Consider the following 20,475-nt stretch of genomic DNA (forward strand, 5'->3'; position numbering starts at 1 on the left):
TAACACTTTGTGTCAGGACCTCTTTGGCGTCACTTTTTAACACTTTGTGTCAGGACCTCTTTGGCGTCACTTTTTAACGCTGCGTGTCAGGACCCCTTGGCGTCACTTTTCAACGTGCAGGGTAAAACCACTTAGTTAGGGTTAGGAAAAGATCGTGGATGGTGTTAAAGGAATTGTGATTCCTCGAGTTTTATTAATTATCATTTGAACATTTTCTGTATGCACTCTGTTTGAAACTGTCTCATTGTTCTCTGAGCTGTAATTGAGATGCAGTCAGAGGCCCATGTACTGTAGAGGTTTTGCTTACTGTGACAGGTGCAGGTACATTCCTAGCTATAGGCCTGGGACCATTTTAGAAATCTGTCTGTCAACTGAAAAAACATATATGACAGCCTGTCACTGGTGAAGGAGACAGTAAGTCTGAATGACCATTAAAGGAAAATCTAAATATGTGGTTGTAAAGGAATCTTTTCATTGGTTTAGAAACATATTAATTTGGCTGCTTGCCAATGAGCATAGACTTCTTGTTCTGTAACAAGTATAACATCCTTATGTAGTATCTCTATGTTCTTTGGGAGATGCTGGGGAAAACTGAACTGATAAGATCTTGTTACTTTTCCCTGGTAACTTCCCTGTGAATGATCACATAAAATATTTGTAATATATCACCTTGACTTACTCTGCTTTGTGTTCGATTATTGAGTATCTATGGAGAGGTCAGTAAATATCCATAACAATGGGGTTAAAAGATGCATGTTTAAGTGACACACGGGAAAAGAATGGGACACGAACCCCGGTCTCCTGGGTGAAAGTCCTGTGTTGTTTGACCCTTCCAACATCCCAACCTGTGTCCTTACACATATTTTCAGTCTTTAATACTACTCCCTATCATTGTCGCTCTTCATACTATGTCATCTTACAGAGACACGGTCGAGCAGCTGCTCTGCCCGGTGCGTTCCATACAGAAGTTAAAGAGTGCATCGTGGGTCCTATCCGACGCTGAAGGCCAATGACCAAGCGTTAGTATGTTGACAAGTTAGAAGTGAGAACGGCTTGGAGGGCGCGTAGGGGGGGTGGTCACATGGTGAGAGACACGTGAGGTGAGCAGAGAAAAGATGGAAGAACATTTCTGTGCATGCCATCCTCAGGTGAAATTGGAGCAGCAATTACAGCTCCGAGTTATGATTTGTGTTACCGTTTGTGGTTCTCCCTTCAAAGAGGAAGTGCGGAATTCAAGTGGATGCGGTGGTGAGCTGCACTGAAAGCCGTGACCAAAGAAGAGGCAGAGAGAAGATGAGAGCATGGGGGAAGAGGAGGAGGAAGTGAGGACAGGACAGGAATGGAAAGGGCTCCATTTCACTGAGGATCACAAGACATTGGCAGAGACTTGTCCTCCAACAAAATAAAGGCAACAGTATGAGCTTGGAGATCAGCAGAGGGGTGATTCATAAAGCCAGAGACACCAGGATTACTACAGTAAATCAGGCTTATTCTCACAAAATCCAGTTTCATTAAGCAGGATCAACAATACATTTTTTAGGGTCTTATTTAAATCTTAATCACTTTCATGTTGCATTTTACACATTCATTTTCATGTAGGGCTTCAACTACTGATTATTTTCATTTCCAATTAATCTTCAGATTATTTTCTCAATTATTTTTTATTATACAGTGTCAGAAAATAGTGAAAAACGAACATGATCATAATTTGCTTGTATTGTTTGACCAATGATCACAACCCAAAGATATTCAGTTCACTATCACAAATAACGAAAATAAACAGGAAATATTCACATTTGAGAGGCTAGAACCAGTGACTCTTTGGCATTTGCTATTATTATTAAACCAAATACCAAAATCATTGCCAAATAATGTTCTGAATTTTAATTCCACATTACTTATACTGGGCTTGAATTCAAGATAATATGATTACAAGAGAACTCTTCAACAATCTCATTTAACAGAGAAGCAACACATTTGTACTTCTTGTGTCAGATTCTGTGCTCGCGGTGTGTGCCAACTGTTCTTTGTTTGTAGTACTGTAGTGAGTTTTCTCTTAACTATTGTATCTTCATGTACATTTTTCTCTTTAATATATGCTGCTCTGTGGCTGTGAACACCACAGATCTCTGTCTTCATTGTGAATTGATGTGATCTACACCTGATGTCCTCTTGAGATCTGTGTTATTAAGTCATGAATATACATATTTTAACAAGGCATGAATTCATCTGATCTCATTAGTTCTGAGTTAGATTTATGAAACAATTTAATTCTGGTTATTTAGGCTCACCTAATCCAAGCTTTTCACAATGAATTGCGCTTTTCTTTGCCTCCAACGCAAAACCCCAATGAGTTCACTAACTTAATATAGAAAACAATGTTGTTCTAATGGTATCTCCTGTTGTAATTATGCATTATCCACATTGCGAATGCTGTTGATTGGCTAAATCTGGGAAGTCTAGTGTTTGGACTGTTGTTTGGGACTTAAGGGCTTTATAAATGAACCTGAGTGGACCTCACTAATTGCAACAATACAATCTTTAAGTAAGATGATATGATCAATTTGGAAAAGCAATTGGCGTTTATGCAGAATGTGGGAAGTATTAAACAAGCAGCTGAAATTGGACCTCACATTTCCTCCTTGTGGACTGCATTTTGAGCTGCCTTTTCAATCCATTCCAATATTGCTGTATTTCTCACAGTCAAATACTATTATGACTTCAAGACTGCAATACCAAATCAATGTAGGCATTATGTAATGGCTGATACTGGCAGCTTTACATCTCCCAAATTAGTCGGGAGTCCCATTTGGATTCAGTTCCTAATGAGCACAAACCAAATTAAGCATTCAATATAGTCTCTTTTTAGTAGATGAAAGTTGAAACGTAATCACTAACCAATAGAGAAATTATTTAAAATATTGTTAGTCTGAGCCCTCCCACAGTACTTCAACATGCTCACACACATGTAAGGAGGACTAACCATGCATGCATGCAGGCACAAAGATCCATACAATTATCCTTCACTCATTGCTGTTAAGAGCAACAGGTTTCATTGTAGTTTGCAGGAACTCTCTGCGGGCAGAGGAGAAACATTACTGGGCCTTGCTAACAGCTCAGCTGAGCAATGAAACGGAACACATTACTGCTGTGGAACATCAAAGGCTGCGTCTGTACGATACATATTTAATTAAATCCTATTGACTATGGTAGACATGTGGTGCATTCACAGAGACAGTAATGCACATATAGATCTGTGAATATCCTTGCAAAGACGTGGCCTCGCTCCCTTTCTCTCTCACATACAAACATAAATTCACTCACATCACAGGCTGGCAGCAAATATATATTCACAGTACAGAGATTCATTACTGCCACTGTGGAGTAAGTCACCAGGTGTGTGAGTGCTGCTGTAGCTCACACACACACACACACACACACACACACACACACACACACACACACACACACCTGAAGTTATGATTTATTAACACATTTAGTACACAGCAAGGAACACAGGAAGCCTCATTTGATAGGGTGGCACCTTAATACTTCAAAATTGTGGTACTTTTTTTTATCTTATAGAGAATTAGGTAAAATAATCAATGTTCAACATAAGCTATCTCTGTGACATGTTTAGCCTTTTCTTGGCACAAAGATAAGAGGCAACATAAAGCTAATTTGCTAATTTGCCAAAGGCACAAAAGTAAAATAAAAACAAGAAACATCTTCCAACATCTCTCATTTACATGTTTTATCTTGTTAGCTATCAGGCTAATGACCACCACATCCAAGGGTCCGCTGGGTTTTATTCAGAGTTACAAAATTGGATGAAGCCAGCCACTTAACGAGGACAGGATTTCTGAGTTGCTGTAAGCAGTAAATGTAATATTTATATTCTCATGCATCCTTAATATGGACATTTCCCAAAATGTTGGAAGATCCATTTAAAGCAGGACAAGTAAAAAAAAAACCTAGTAAAAATAAGAGAAACAGCTTGCATAATCTTGTGTGCCAAAAGAGAGTGGTGACGAAGCGAGTGCAGATCTTCAGAAAACAGACTCTGTCAATTGTTGCTAAGGCCAAAATACACGCCCGTCAAAGCAGCAGCACCTATTTTATAACCCAGTTATGCGCCACTGTCCCATTCTAACCTCGCTGCCCATGAAAACAACGACCCCCACTCGATCCTTTCTTGTACATCCCGGCTCACATAGCAGGTCTACATTTAAGATGGCGGCAAAGATAACAAAAACAGGGATTTGTTCACATCGTATCATGCCCAACTGTAATGGATCATAACATATGGGTTATGTAATTAATCTGCAGATGCTCCGGTTCAAAATGAGACCAAACTTTTTTATGGATGTCAGTTTTTTTAACTGCTCCTCAGATCTCTGCAGGGTAAATCCAGACAGCTAGCTAGACTATCTGTCCAATCTGAGTTTTCTGCTGCACGACTAAAACAACCTTTGAACGTACACGTTCCACCAAAACAAGTTCCTTCCCGAGGCTATTTTGCAGAGGCACTGTTGCTTTGTCTGGCGCTTAGCGCCGCCCAAGACGACTGTGATTGGTTTAAAGAAATGCAAATAAACCAGAGCACGTTTTTCTCCCATCCCGGAATGCTTGGTATGACGAGCCAATGAGCAGTCAATAAAACAAGTTGCTTAACAATTGTAAAGCACCAAAACCACAAGAGGTCTTTAAGCAGACAGTCCTAAATGTGCACAGAATGTATTAGGCTGATTGGTTGAGTAGTATGTGTGATTAGCTGCGAACAGACAGCTGCACAGACAACCGAATGCACGATCCCCTCCAGGCTTAAGCATTGCGGAGTTAATAACTTAGTATAGTAGTTTTTTTTACAAAGATGAAAAGCAGTAACTTCCTGTCTGATAAAGTAACTTTGAAAATGCTGGCAATAGAAGTTTAACTTTTATAATAGTTTTGTTCCCAGAACCGTTGTGCTGGAAAAAAGTTAATTAAATACCACCAACAGTGTGGGATCGCACAGCAACCTAACAACTTTTTTAAAAATGGCTTGGCACAGGATTTAATACTGACTGTTCCACTTTGATAATCCATGCAAGTTTACTGGCATGTGCTAGGGGATAGATGACATCAGCACCCAAAGAAGAAGAAGAATCTGGATTGTAATGACATGCAACGCCTTGAATAATATTTGGGATGTTTTTTTAAATCCACATTCGTTCAGTTTAACTCAAACGGCAGATACGCTGTATAATTAGAAGGCATTTAAATTCTCTTGACTAATAAACTGATTGGTTAAAGTTAATTGCATTTAATCATTTGCATAGTTGGAACTGGCATTCATTACCACTATCAGCGTTTTCATGCTGCTAATCTCACTTAGTTGCTTCAGTTGTAAGTTTGAGTTCTTAGTCGGTGTGTATGGCATTATAACCAGCCAGCCATCTCTGGAGGCAACACAGCATGAAGTGAGCCTTTATACCACCAAGAGCTGATGTCCTGATGTCCTGCCGGTCAGCTCAGAAACAAACTGCTGCACAGTGTGTACGTGTTTGTCTGTGTGTGAACCTGATGTGTGCCGTTTGCTTGCCCCTTGGTGTGTGAGTGCCCCGCCGTTGACAGTGGAGGCTGACAAGACAGCAGGTTTACACACACACACACACACACACACACACACACACACACACACAAGCATTCCCGGAGGATCTATATAAGCTGTATTGTGAGGCATGGGAGACATCCATTATAAAACCCCCTGTGGTTGAAAAAACCCTGGAGCTAGCTGCTAGTTCTCACACACTGAGAGACAGACTGCCCTGAACACACACACACACACACACACACACACACACACACACACACACACACACGCGAGCGAAATTGCAAACATCAACAAACACGTTCACACAGAGAAGTCTAATGGAAATAGATTTTTGTACACATTCTCTTGCATGAAAAATTCATAAATAAAGTCACAACCTGGTGTTGCATGCACACTCCAGCGAAAGTGAAGACAGACAATGCATGACAGTGCTGGAATAAGTTTGTCATGTTGATGGCATGGTTGGGGCTATTCTGTATCGCACATTAAGAATCTTCTGATATTGTGCTTCTGTTCTCTAGCAATGTGAGTGGATGTGGCTGCAACAGCTGAAAGATTGTGTGTGTGTTTGTGAGTGTAGCTTAATGTGGACGTGCATGCGTGCAGATGTGAGACAAAGATCAAGAGAACACTGTACAAACTGTGTGTGCGCATGCATGTGTGTGTCCCTTTAATGAGCCACACACACACACACACACACACACACACACACTCTAGCGGGCTCCCTCATCAGTCTGCTGTCTCCTAATTGGACCTACTGAGCAAACAGAGCTCAGTAGGCTCTGGAATAGCCTCCTACTAGTTAGACCTTAACACAATTACTGGCAGGTCTGGGCGCAGCGAGGGAGGGTGATCACAGAGACGACTGGCACACAAGACACAAGACGACTGGCAGCAGGTGGAGGAGTGGGGCGGATCAGCCCCCCCCCACACACACACACACACACACACACACACACACACATATACACACACACACACACACACACACACACACACACACACACACACACATCAAGCAGACTACCACGTAGAGACACGCAGCATGCTGCACAGCGCCTTCCTCACTACCTCTTGAAGAGAGAATAAATCAGTGATTATCATATATCCCCAGGCGTTAAGCAACATCCCTGATTTACTTTAGATAGACAGAGTAGAAGAAGCGAGTCGAGGAAAAACAGTGAGAAAAAAAGAAGAAGCAGAGTATCATGGTAGCTTAGTGTGCAAAATCTTATCTTGCAAGAGTGCGAGTTGATTCTGGGTCATGACCTTTTTTGGTGTTTCCCCCTGTCTCTCTAAACTTTCCCTCCCATCATATATACTATCTATCAAAAATAATCTGAAAAAATAATCTGAAATAATACAGAAATCACACCGTGCCAAAGATGAATCTGTCGATTCAAAGCAATATTATTGTCATCATGGAATGTGTATCCAAACGCTTCTCAGCAGAAAAAAACCCCCAATTAAACGGCACACAATTTACCTCTCATTTTCCCGTCTCCTGAGCATCAGGCCAGTTGAAGATGATGGACGCGAGCAATTTCTTTGAACACGGCAACCATGCAAATCACTTTCAGTGTCTCTCCTTCAGCTGTTTCCCCCCACGGTACGCTAGATTGCAGCCTCCTGTACTAATTGTTCCCAAACATCTCAGGCCAGTAGCACAAGTTAATTGAGAACAAGAGACGTCAATCTCCCATGATAGACAGACTTGCAGAAATGAGTATTCCTAAAATGACTTCTCACATCAAACCAGGAAGCATTAAATCCATTCTTGGGTTCAACCAGAACTCTGCAGAGCTGAAGAGCTTAGGTAGCCGGCCGCTCAACAAGCGTCACCTGTTTTAGTTTATTGGGATTTTTCTCAGTCCCTAAATGAAGTTCCAGGTTGTTTTAAATGCTTATCAGGAGCTTCCATACATTCTAGATTACCAGTATGCGTAAATGAAAGACTGACATTTTCATCACCTATCACCTGGATTGATAATCAAAAGGATTGAAGAAAAAATCAGGGTTTATGAAATAACTGCAGTGAGGAAGTTTATGGGTTATTTACACTGTATCTTGAATTTGTAAAAATATACAAAGACAGTTTTGAGTTTTTTACTGCCTTTTTCTTGTAAAAAAAACTGAATGTGCCTCCAAAATGCTTAGAGATAGCGTCTCTTCTTCCTTGTCAACAACTGGTGCCTACATTACCCACAATGCACCTCAACCACCGACAGTTCTGCCTGAGATTCGGGGTGTGTTATGCTAGTAGCGGCTAATGTAGCTTCGAGCCAATAGACAGCAGAGATGAGGAGCAGGCTACAGAAGTCTGGTAAGATGGGTTCTTTCTAACTCCACACCCCCAGATTTCTTTTCTTCATGTTCCTCATGTAATCTTATTGCCTCAAGTGAATCACTTAGGGCAATTTATCAGATATCAATTTGCACATCTCCCTGTGGAGCCACAAAAGGCTTTATATAACCTTTTTTTCCCCCCACATATGTAGTAGTGCTCCGTAAGACTTGTAAACTGGCTTTGATGTGTAAAACTGGTGGTGTTCTCCTTTAATGGGAGATCATCTCCTATCCTCCTTTCTGGCTTTTCATGCTGCAAGCTACTAGTAGAATTTTAATTACGTGTTGTGTAACTGTCAGGCCATTTAAATTTCAACACCAAGCACTTATGAACACTGGAGCTCAGACAGAGCTCATGTCAAACTGTTTATTCTTTTGGAAAGAACAAGTTGCTTGATGAAAGCGGTACGAGACTAAAACGCAGCTTAAAGTAAAAAGGCTTATTAAAGGACAATATTTATTCCATTATTCTTGTTTATATATATCGACCGTTGCATTACTCCTTACTAGACTTTATTTACTTGTCTTGCCAAGTCAATAAAAAACTAATTAATATATTTATGATGATGGAGTGGAGAAAAGTAGAGTGAGATTTGTTCACAGTGAACTTCTCAGTTTTAAAGTGTGACAAATAGCAGAGATTTAATGTGCATATCTTACGTTTATCTGTGTTTTAAGCCCCTAACGTCTCCTTCCAGGCAGCGCTGCCTGGAAGGCACTAGGATTAGGCAATGGTTAGGGTTAAGGTTAGGTGCCTTGAAGTCAACGGTCGCAGCGCTGCCTGGAAGGAGACGTTGGGGGCTTAAAACACCATTGAGCATATCTTACATACAACATTATCTTTCCATTATGTTAGCATTTCTGCGTGCATGCATTACCATGGCTATACCCCCTATATAAAGCTAACCAGGTTAGCATTAGTCACCCTCTGTGGCACATGATCAAAGAGATGTTCCGACTGTTAAACAGATGAAAGACAGAATGATGACTCGGGTTGAATCTTCAGAAGACAGGGAGGCTTTATGAGCAAGATTGTGGGCGAGCGTGGCCGTTATCTTCAGCTTGTTGACATATCTAATGCCAGGTCTCAGACCATTTCATATTTATAATATTCATGAAGAAACAGATGTGACGTGGCAAAAACTAGTGCTAGTTCTATCTTATGAACTTCATTTATTAAAATTGTCTATATTGCTAAAGAACTTTTACCAACTGAATTCTCTCAATACAAAATAAAAAATTGAACTGATTATGGCTGAGCTGCGTGCAGTTAACATTGTACTTTTTAGTCTGTAAGTGGAATTTTGAAGATAGAGATTTTAGAATGAGCCTACGAACTGGGGTTTGTTTGCATACAAACCTTTTTGAATTTATTTGTGTGTTATAATAATCGACTTATTTTTTTTTACTTAATTTTTTTAAGCTTTCTAGTCCCATGTTGACCCCTTGTACGTGCACATTAGCGCACTTCCTACAAACTTAAAATTAGGGAGCCAGTCTTTCAAACACTAGGAAGGCTTATTATTTTTCACTGATTCAAAACATACAACAATAAGTAAGTAAAAAAGGCATTACATGTTTAGTGAGTGAGTCTATTTATTTTCTTTTTAAATACAAAATGAAAATAATGACACCTAAATACATTTTTTTTTACTTGATTCTGTAAGTTGAGCTGAAGAGAAATCTTAAAAACATAATCTTTTTCTTGTCTACACTAGTCTTTGGTCGCTGAGTGGACCACCTGATCTACAGAGTGGCCGAGTAACACCGTGACAGAGAGAGTAAAGGAAAATGAAACATGTCTGTCGGTACGTCCCAGTGGAGCTATCATTAATTAAGCGTGAGATTGCTTCTCTCCACTTCCCACCCCTGTCTCTCATTCTGTTGATCCTGAGATGTCGAGGGATTCACCACTTCTCACGTCTGTAAAGGCAACAGCTAGTGTTGGTGAAGTGGACCAAAAATAGATGTGCCAAAAGATACCAAAACACACACGTTTAATTCTACACGTACATACTTGCGCGCGCACACGCCCTACTCCTAAAACAGCTGCACACACGCTCGAGTTCAGCTCTGTGTCAGATTCCTATAGCTCTCTTTCAGCACTGCAGTACATCACTAATGATAGCTCAACTCCCTCACCTCTCCTATACTACCCTGAGGGGTGGAGAAATCTGCCAAACTGGTGCAGGTCCTCTCCTTACCTCTCACACCACGGTGTTTGACAGCCAACTTGGGACCTGTAAAATTAAAGGCCTTGGCAAATGAAATTCAGTGACACAGCGGTGTGAATCAAAGCAGACACTGCCGTGGGAGGGTGTGGAAGAAGAATGAGCAAGGCACGCTCTCGGAAGGCATACAGAAGTGAAGTGAAAAGTTAAGGAGGGCAGAAAACTACATTTTTACTGTTAAGTTACCAAAGTGCAAGTTCATCGGGCATCTAACAGCCCCATCCTGGGTATTGACAAAAGAAGTATAGCTTCATCATTTCACCTTGAAATGGAGAGTACTTTGTATAAAAGCTCTTTCATACTGTAGCACGCATACTGTAGCTTATTGACTGCATTGGATATTAATAGCCTATGACACAAAAATGCCATTTTCCCAGCGATGCCATGTTTTTTTTCTCTCATCTGATGTGACCTTGTCGATGGTGCCGGAGACGCTGGTGTAATGTATCTCAGCTCTGTCATCATCATAGCAGATTACTGATGCTACGCATAGACAGAATGGATATGGACTGCCTTGCTTTTGCTCCAGAACTTCAAACCCAACATATGAAGGCTGTACACTAGAGCTGGGGCGATATATTCTGTTACGATTCGATTCTTTCACGATACATGGGCCCTTTATTAAATTTAAATTGATATCTGCCAATTCGGTAGTACTGTGATTTTTCTTTTCCGTCTTCAACAAAAACAAAAGTTGAATAATACACTTCAAGAGGCAATATATCTTAAGACTAGTGCTGTCAAACGTTTAAAATATTTAATCACGATTAATCGCATTAACGTCATAGTTAACTCGCAATTAATCACACATTTTTATCTATTCTAAATGTCCCTTGATTTCTTTTTGTCCCATTATTTTTTCTCATTTTAATGCTCTTATCAACATGGAAAAGGCCTACATGCTATGGCTGCAGTACGTTAAAATGGGTTTGCGTTAATGCCGTTAATAACGCGTTTAACTGACAGCACTACTTAAGACATTTCTAAAAACTAACTAAAAATAATGCACATCACATGTCAGTCTGACATTTATTATATATTATATTATGTAAAGAAGTACATAAAATGTACTTTTCTGCATTTTCTGCTTTCGTTTTGCTGGAAACGGATATGATGTAGTCGCCGTCGGTAGTACTGTATAAACCGAAACATTAAAGGTGCAGTAAGTGATTCTGCACAAAGATTGTTGATTTGAACTTAACTGCCAAACAAATACAACCCCCACTTCAGAAGCTCCACCCCCCAGATTCACGGACAGATAACTACTGGCCGGCCTGCATATTCACAGGCCAGGGCTGTGTATTAAAGGTCCCATGGCATGAAAATTTCACTTCATGAGGTTTTTTAACATTAATATGAGTTCCCCTAGCCTACCTATGGTCCCCCAGTGGCTAGAAATGGCGATAGGTGTAAACCGAGCCCTGGGTATCTTGCTCTGCCTTTGAGAAAATGAAAGCTCAGATGGGCCAATCTGGAATCTTCCCTTTATGATGCCATAAGGGGAAAGGTTACCTCCCCTTTCTCTGCTTTGCAGCTGCCCAGAGAATTTGGCCCGTCCATGAGGAAATAGAGCTACAACCGTGGCCGCAAGCTGGTCAAGGCCACACCCCCACCCTGCACCTTGCCCCCCCTCTCTCCTACTCAATAGCATTTAAAGCTACAGACACAGAAATGGCACGTCCTAAGGAAAGCTCATTGTGGGACTGGCTCTAGTGACTGTAATTCTGCACCAAGGCTGAATTTCGGGAAAGAGACTTCAGATACAGTATTAAGGGACCACTAAGGCCTATATAAAAGCATCCAAAAAGCAGCATGTCATAGGACCTTTAACACCGTTTTTTTTTTTTTCCAGTGCACACAGAAAATAGAGAGCTAAGTGACTGTGAGGCGATATTTACTAAATTTGACAAAAAGTGTATTGGATTAATATCACTTACTATACCTTTATGGTGAATTATTGGTAAAAAATAAAAAATCAATTCTAAGGGAAATAATCGATTTTAAAAACTTTCGCCAAAAAAAATTCACGATACATAAGCAAAGCGATTTTTCCTCCAACCCCAATGGACACTGGGTCTCTCTTCGTCAGTTCTTTCCAAATAGTGGATTTCGAACAGCTTTGACTCTGCCCTCCGCCACGCTTGCACTGATAGAGACATACAAGTGTCAGCACTGACATGAGGGGCCATCATCACTGTACGTCAGGCAATCTGTTGTTGAGGTGAAGAGGCTGATAACAGTGGTCCCTGTCTGTCTGTCATCCAACAACCAACCAACCTCTCCCCCAACCCTGTCTCACCCCCTGAGGGAGAGTTATTGCTTTAATATGAACAACGAATGGTTCAATTTGTCCTCTGGGAGTCAAAGGACTGCTCGGCGTGATTACTTTCTTGGCACGGCCGTGACATTCATTGGCTTGGACTCAGGACGTATTGGAGAAAAGCCTCGGTTAGGCTGGACGGGGTGAATGACAGATAAAGACGGACAGAGACAGAAAGAGAGAGAGACAGAGAAAAAGAGAGAAATGTAGAGAAAGGGAGCAGCGGCAAGGCCGGCTTTGCACACCTCAGTGAACAGCAGCACTTCGATCTCGATAGAAAGAGAAATACGGTATCCAATACGGTGTCACAAAAAAGTCACAAAAACACATAAAATGGTGGAGGAGGGACAAGAGGGCTTTTTGTTTGACATTTCACTTTGTCACATTTTCAAACCTGATTTTATCAAGAGAGCAAAACGGTTACTTTTACAAAACTCAAGCTGTGTTCCACACAACTCGGAAAGTGGGTATCTATATATGGGAAAATGCAACTGAATGTCACTTTACACAACACTCTGAATGGTAAACAATGGGTTTAAGGTAGTAGTTTGACATTTTGGGAAATTGTATTAGTTTTATTATTATGTTGCATCTAACTCTGGACAAGGAAGTAGTGTATTTCCCAAAATGTTGAACTATTCCTTTAAGTTTTGAATGCATTGTTGTGTGTTTCTATATGGATTACACACAAAGCGTTAGCTCAATTAGCATGTATTCTGGAACATCTCAATGGTATCCATGTTTGTTCCAATGTTTTTTTTTTTCCAAGCATTGAAACACACTGAGGTCAGAGATCAATACCTGACGTCCACCTTTGAATTGGAACACACACACACACACACACACACACACACACACACACACACACACACACACACACACACACACACACACACACGCGCCTCTCCGCCTTACCTGAATAGTGGGCGGGGAGCGCTGTTTGCGTGTGGTCGTCGTGGAGAGCGTGGTGGTGGTCTCGATAAAGGTGGTGGACATCTCTGGCGGCACCGAGGTGGTGGTGCGTGCCGCGCCTCTGCTGACCGGCACATCGCCCACCAGCCGCACGCTGCCGTTCACCTTGATGTTGGCGTGGCCCTCGGCGGCCATGTTGAGGACTTTGAGGCCGTTGTAGTATAGGCCGGAGAGCTGGCCCTGGTAGGGCCGCTTCCGGTCGTTTCCGCCGATGGAGATAGTGGCCTGGGTGTTGAAGATTGTCAGCTGCCGGCCTGGCGTAGTGGGGGAGGAAAGAGAGTATGAATATGTTTATGATAGAGAGACCTGAGCCAACAAACACATAAAGCTGTCCTGAAAAGCTCTAATTTTGCTTTTAAGGGGAACTAGACTTCCACTGCGAGATAGATGCATTAACGGAAAACAAAGACTAAACATGTCTGATAACACTATTGATTTACTGCTTGATGAAATGAGTGTGGGTGGAGGTAAAATGGTTTAAAGTGTAATGGTAATGCAACATGCTTTCACACCAAAACAAAGTAACTACAGCATCAGTTTTTAACAACCCCACCTTTCTGTTCATTTTTAAAAGACTGCAGCTACTTGCAGTGTTATCTACAGTGGGAAGGCTTTTTTCCCTTTGACACACTAGAAAGAGCACCCTGAAAAAGACTGCTAAAAAACAACAGACACTGCTTTATCGCACGGAAGCAAACACAAAAAAAAGAAATACATTTGAAAAATGAGCTGGAACAAGTTCTACAGGTACTCTTAATATTCTCTGGACAAAACAGTGGACTCGTGCAGTAAAATGATTACTAAATATGTATAAAGGGTTTGGCATATTATGATAAAGTATGAGCAATACACACTCACTACATGTCATGGTGAATTTCATTAGGAGAAGCCTAAATATCATTGTCAAAAACACACAGCTCATGCATTAATTATAGAATAAGAAATACACCAAAGTTCGCAATACAGGAATCATAATTAAAAATCTTATTTATATAATTTACATACAGAGAGCACCGCACCCTTGTTATATTGCGGCACTTGCACAATTATAATACATATTACACTGGGCATGGGAATGATGACAGGGAGAGGACGTTCATGTCACAGAAGCGAAAAATGAAATAGCACGTGTGGAGTCATGCATGCAGCAGTAATGGGATTTTTCATACCTGTCTGTGTTTAAGCGGTTGTTAAAGGGACTTTATAATCAGGTTAAGATGTTTATGTGCAATGAACTTTAAATGCAGTTTATAATGATATTATGTCGGGTAAGAAAATTTAATACGCACCAAACAAAAAGAAGAGGGGGGAGCAGACTTTTTAATCCCCGCCAATGTTAGAAACATAAACGAGGTGCAGATTTGATCATCTCGGAGGGGGGGGGCAAGCGCACCTCGGCAGGCTCACTGATGCTTTTCCGTCAAAAAAAGCTCCAATTAGCTCTCCATCACCAAACATATGAGGATTTTATCTTGTGTGATGTGTATAACTACAATCAGATAAATTACAGCAGGGAAAAGCACCTGCTGTTTGGGAACTTTTCAGGGGGATATGCCGGCTGATTAGTTTGTTCTCAAACATTGCAGAAGATTTGAGCCGAGGGAGCTAATTCCCCTCTCAAAACAATGGGCCTACTGTTGCCGCATAGATAATGGCATCTTGGTCAATTTTGCACAAAAGATTAGGAGTACAGTACTTGACACTTAACATCTTATTGTTGCACTGTTTATATAAGCTCTTCCCAGTCCCTTTAACTGGACACCATGATTCAACAAAATTGAAAAAAGATGACAATGACAAAAAGGGTAAAGAAATAAAAACAAAAACAAAGGAAAAAAAACGCTCTGTTTTACTTGTTTTTTAAAGGGTTTAAGGGGTGGTTATTCATTCTCAGTGGTTGAAAGGGAACAAGCCGATGAAATGACAGTAAAGAAACATTCTAGAAGAAGATTTACCTTTCTCCTGAAGCCAATCTTCTACTGGCCGGGTATATTTGAACGGGATTTTCTTATTTGCCATTTGATAGCGCTCAATGTCGCTGTTGCCTTTAAAGTTTGAAAGTTTAACAAACAGCTTGAAACAGTCGGCAACAGCAACAGACACATCACACATTTATACAGTGGTTTATAATGAGTTTTATCTTTGTTTAGAAATATTTATGAAAGCTTTATGATGATTTGTTTCTTTTTCAAGTAGCTTTAGTTTAAATGTTTAAAAGTCATATTTATATAGCACACTCCACACCAATATTTAACAACATATCCATTGACTAAAAGCACAACACATAGTAAGATAAACTGTCATAAACAACCTGCAAGAAAAGGTAAAAAACCCCCACAGGAAATACATCACATAACAGGAGCTATAACACATCCATCATATTACATAATAAAAAGAGGGATATGGGAAGTGGTTAAAAAGGTAGACGTGCATTAACTGCCTTTCTCTGAAGCAAATTGGGGGTAATTAATGTGCACTAATTCTCCCACTGGACACCAACTGCTTTTACATTTCAAGGGGCCGAGAAATGATTCAGTTTAATAGCTTATTTGGAAGGAAGGAGCGGTAGCAGGTTTGCAGGGGGAAGTGCTGCTGCAGACCTATTGGGAAGGAAGTCCCACCGCGACACCGATTTGAGGACAATGCATAGAAATGAGATCATTACTGACATTTTGGGTAAAAAAAAAAAAAGAAGCCCTGCACCCCGGCTGCCACATTCTCCTCTTCTGAGACCATAGCTAACATGCTCCAGGTATATAGGAATTAAGGATAACAGGCCGCCTATTTATAAGGCATGTTGAATGTGTATTTAGTATTATTTCTGGACTGATACAATTTCCCTGTTGTGTAAGCGCCAGGATGTAATATTTTGTCTGACAATCACAGAGGCATTCCCTCTGAAAGGGGCCACGAGTTTGCCGACACTGAGTTCAGCTCTGTCTTCAAATACTCTGAGGTAGCATAAAAGACTGTGAAGCCTGTAAAGAATTATGAATGACACCATGATGTCACTCAGTACCCAGTTGGGAAGGTATTTGGAGGAAAAAAAAGGCACCGGTACGGCGTCATTTATAACACAAGTGAAAGGGCAAGGCCTTCTGGAAATGTGTCTTTTCTAGCTGCCAGAATTCTCTCAGGTGATTTATCTACATCTCACACACACACACACACACACACACACACACACACACACACACACACACACACACACACAGGAATCAAGGGTGTGGCCATTTCTGGCTATGATGATCTGGCTTGCTCGTCCTTATATCCATAAATCTTTCATAGCATCTTCATGTTCTTTCCTGGTTTTTCTTGTTATTTGCTGCATACCTGATTTTCGAATTGTTCTCACCTGGTTATTACAATTGTACAAAAGGTGTGAGCACACAACAGTTACATTACACCTTAAAAGAGACTGTCCTCCCCCGAAAAACTCTCACATAAGTCGTTTGTTCAAGCAGCAATAACAACTCATATTTATGTCTGTTGTGGCGGCGCCCTCTAGTGGCCGTAGTAATCATGACGGATGCAAAGCTGCGTAAGGGGGCACTTTGGGGTGGACTTTCACCCAGGAGGCTGGGGTTCGTATCCCCTTTGAAAATAAAGATTTTAACTTTCTGGAACAAACGGAAGTGAAGTACGTAACAGATGTACTGATTTGAACCCAAACCACGATCTTTGTCTGGACTTAACTAAGTCGTTCTGGTGCATAAACATAACCAAGTAGTTTTATGCCTAAACATAACCAAACTGCGATCATTTTTCAACGTTACCAACGCAATAAAAAACAGGACCGTTGTGTTCTCTGGCTCTCTAGTCTGGTGGCTTGTGCCTCGGGGGGTATAGTGGTCACCCCTCAACCACAAGATTGGCGGTTCGATCCCAGGCTCAATCCTACATTGTGCTGTGTGTATGTGATGAATTAATACCTTACAACCTGTATAGTTTTGAGGACTTGTTGTTCATTAAGCCATTAAGCTGCAAAGTAGTTAGGTAAACCAAATGCTTGTCTCAGTTTCCTCTTCCTCCTATATATTCTATCGTTCCTCTCTAAGTGCTCAGTTTAAAGCCAGCTGGAAAGAGTGTGGCTGTGGATGTGGCTGCAAGGGAGCTTAAGGAGCTAAAGGACTGTGTCTGCAGCGTTCCAGCAGGTTAATCAGCTACTAGCAGGGCTCCCTCCCCATTCCTTTGATCTCGAGCAGGTTTCAGGTGGCAGCCAAATACACTCTCCTCTGGACAAGGGCCACAGAGGGAGGCGCGGTGGTTGCATGTGAAACCAGAGGACAGATAGAAATGTGAGAGGGAGGTGGAGGGATGGATTGGGGGGGCGGGAATAACATGTATGCAGCATCTACAAACCGCCACTCATATTGACTCAGCTGGAGGTAAATCACACCTGAAACTGAGAGAATTGGGTATAAGCTGGCCCTGCATTGCTAGTGGCACGCTCTCAGGTATAGCTCTTACATTGTTCTGGGTGATTAATGAGGTGACAGTCCCCCCCGTAATGAATACACCACAAGCTAATTGTCCACCTAATGAGAAAAATCTCTCCAGTTTGTCAATTTGATATTCACTTTCTAAAGGTGACTCCAGAATGGATGCCCTTGCCAATAAAAGCACTATTGTTTATTATGAAATCACTCTGCCTTCAAGGTTTTTGGTTGGACACATATTTCCTCAAAGATTTTTCATCCGCCTCTCAGTGAAAAGAGCAAAGCGCAATTTAGCACCATTATGTGTTGGATGTTTCGTCACTGCCAGAGGTCGCACATACTGTTCAACTATGCATTTAATGACGATAATAGTTTGAGTGTTTTATATGTAAACTTTGTTTAGTTGTTTTCTATAATGGTTTTGTTGTGAATCTCAGGCACAGCCAACCCTATTTCTCTTTTCTTAATGCAGACACTTCATATACACAGTCCTATTGAAGCAGACTAGCTGAGTATTTGAGAGTTAAACTCTTAATAAAGAATTAAAACATTTTAAGTCATGAATATTTTATGTTTCACGTGCAGATGTAGATGAGCTTGCAAACACATTTTAAATAAAATATTCTTATACAGTGTTGACAGCATACTGTATTTTTTCTCCACACGTCTACATGACATACGTATATATATATCCATGTTCTCATCCTTGCATCAGAATATGGAGCAGTTTTGATGGTGTCTCATGTTATAATGCTCATGACATGTTTTATCTTTTACACAGTGAATATTGAACTTTAGCTACACTTAAAAAAAAATTGCAAATATAATCTTAATTTGATTTTTTCCCCAAATCGTTCAGCCCTAATATATATATTTCATGTTTCACCGCACGCACATGCACAGTTGAGTGGCTGAATGCAATTTGTTTTCTATGTTTATATACAGTTTGGGCATGTCTGTTTTACCCTTAATGCATGCCTCCACCATTTTTTTCTCCCAGCCAAAACAATGTCTAAATGTTTCTCCTTTGGTGGCAGCTATTCAGTCAACACAAACACTGGCACGGAGACATCTGCCGGTCGGCCGCTCCGTTCTACTCCGTCTGCTTGCCAGACTAATCTCGCTGGGGTTCCATCAGGGCCAGTGCTGAGAGTGCATCAAAACTGTGAAAATGGCTACTGTGACAGGCTCCTGGCATTCTCTCTATTTGGGGATGATGAGTACATTTGATATACTGCAGCCCTGTCCAAAAATCATCATTCCACAGCTCAACTCCATAGCTAGCTGTTGCAGCCCCCTGGTTATGAATATCCTGCACCCACCTACCTTCCAATCTACACATGACTTTCATCTGTCTCTCCTCTCTCTCTCTGGCTATTCATTCATCTCCTCTCTTTCTCTTCAGCCCACCATCCATCCAGCTATCCTCATTCTATTTCTCTCTGTCTCTCCGCAATGCAATCAGCCATCCTCGCTCTTCTCGGCTGAATCAGACCTCTTCAGCTACAGCCACAATCCTGGTATAATTTATCTACTTTTCACTCACTCTTTATTCCCTTTCTCTTCTTCTCTACCCATCTATCTGTCTATACGTCAGCTCTTTCTCCGTTCTGTCAACTTATTCCAGTCATCTACTCCATTAAATGCCTCTGTATTCCCTCCGTGGTTGCATTTCTCCTCTATTCACCCATGTCCCTCTGTTTCTCTCCTGCTTGCTTTCCCTCTATCCTCCTTCCATTCTTTCTCAGACGTCAGACAAAGCCAGGGAGTAAATTCATCATTTATCAGGTCGCTCTGAAATTTATGGTGTTGAAAGGATGAATTAGACTGGCGGCTTCCACACTCAGCTTAGTCTGAGTTGTGAGAGCGACAGAGATTGTGTCTCAGATAGGGCTAATCATGTTTGGCCCCGGGAAGGCGTGGGGATTTATCTCGTTCCCGAGGAATTGTTTTGTCTGAATTTCAAGACAAAGATTGGCAGATATCTTGAAACTGTGCTACTCAGTGTGGCCGTTTCAGGTTGTAGGAGTCGTAACATTGTGTGCTTCAGCACATGGATAAGGGGTCTTTGTTGGTTTGAGTGCATGTGTGTCTGATTATGATTATGACCAACACTCTTGCACCCACCACAAATGATTGAACACAAACACACACACACACACACACACACACACACACACACACACTTTCCCCGAGGCCCAAGCAGTGTAGTTAGGCCAATGGTCATTCATCTGAGACAACGCCTGAATCAGAGCCAGCTCCGGCAAAGTGTGATGCACAATTTCCGCCTGGCTCGGTCTAGTAATTCTTTGATTCAAAGATTCAAACTTACACATAAAGAGCATGTAATCCAAAAAAATCCAAAGTACAAGGATTCAGAGTGTTATATAAGGGAACTGGAACCCTTTAACTAAACAAGGACAAGCCCCTGCAGTAATGTGGGCTGTCACAAACAACACACACGACTGTAGGAGAGATGCGCAGCCCTGATGAACACGAATGGAAAAAGGATGAGAAACACGGATAAAAAAGGAAAAAACAACGGAGATTTGAGATTAGCGGGATGGGGGG

The 20,475-nt window shown here is 41.3% G+C and overlaps 1 protein-coding gene across 20 annotated transcripts in view; it reads right to left on the reverse strand.

The window, feature by feature from the left end:
- Window positions 1–20,475, reverse strand: part of nrxn3b (neurexin 3b) — a 326,116-nt gene that overhangs the window by 24,389 nt on the left and 281,252 nt on the right. For 17 of the 20 annotated variants that reach the window (XM_031287987.2, XM_035995711.1, XM_035995710.1 and 14 more), the window contains 2 exons: window positions 15,421–15,510; window positions 13,409–13,719 (listed from right to left, as the gene is read on the reverse strand). In XM_031287987.2, coding sequence (XP_031143847.1) covers window positions 13,409–13,719; window positions 15,421–15,510 — 401 coding nt within the window. The remainder of the gene's footprint in view (window positions 1–13,408; window positions 13,720–15,420; window positions 15,511–20,475) is intronic. The other 3 variants (XM_035995714.1, XM_031287986.2, XM_031287985.2) reach the window with 1 other exon arrangement.

The sequence above is a fragment of the Sander lucioperca genome, chromosome 19, assembly GCF_008315115.2.
Source record: "Sander lucioperca isolate FBNREF2018 chromosome 19, SLUC_FBN_1.2, whole genome shotgun sequence".
In the NCBI taxonomy this organism is placed as follows: Eukaryota; Metazoa; Chordata; class Actinopteri; order Perciformes; family Percidae; genus Sander; species Sander lucioperca.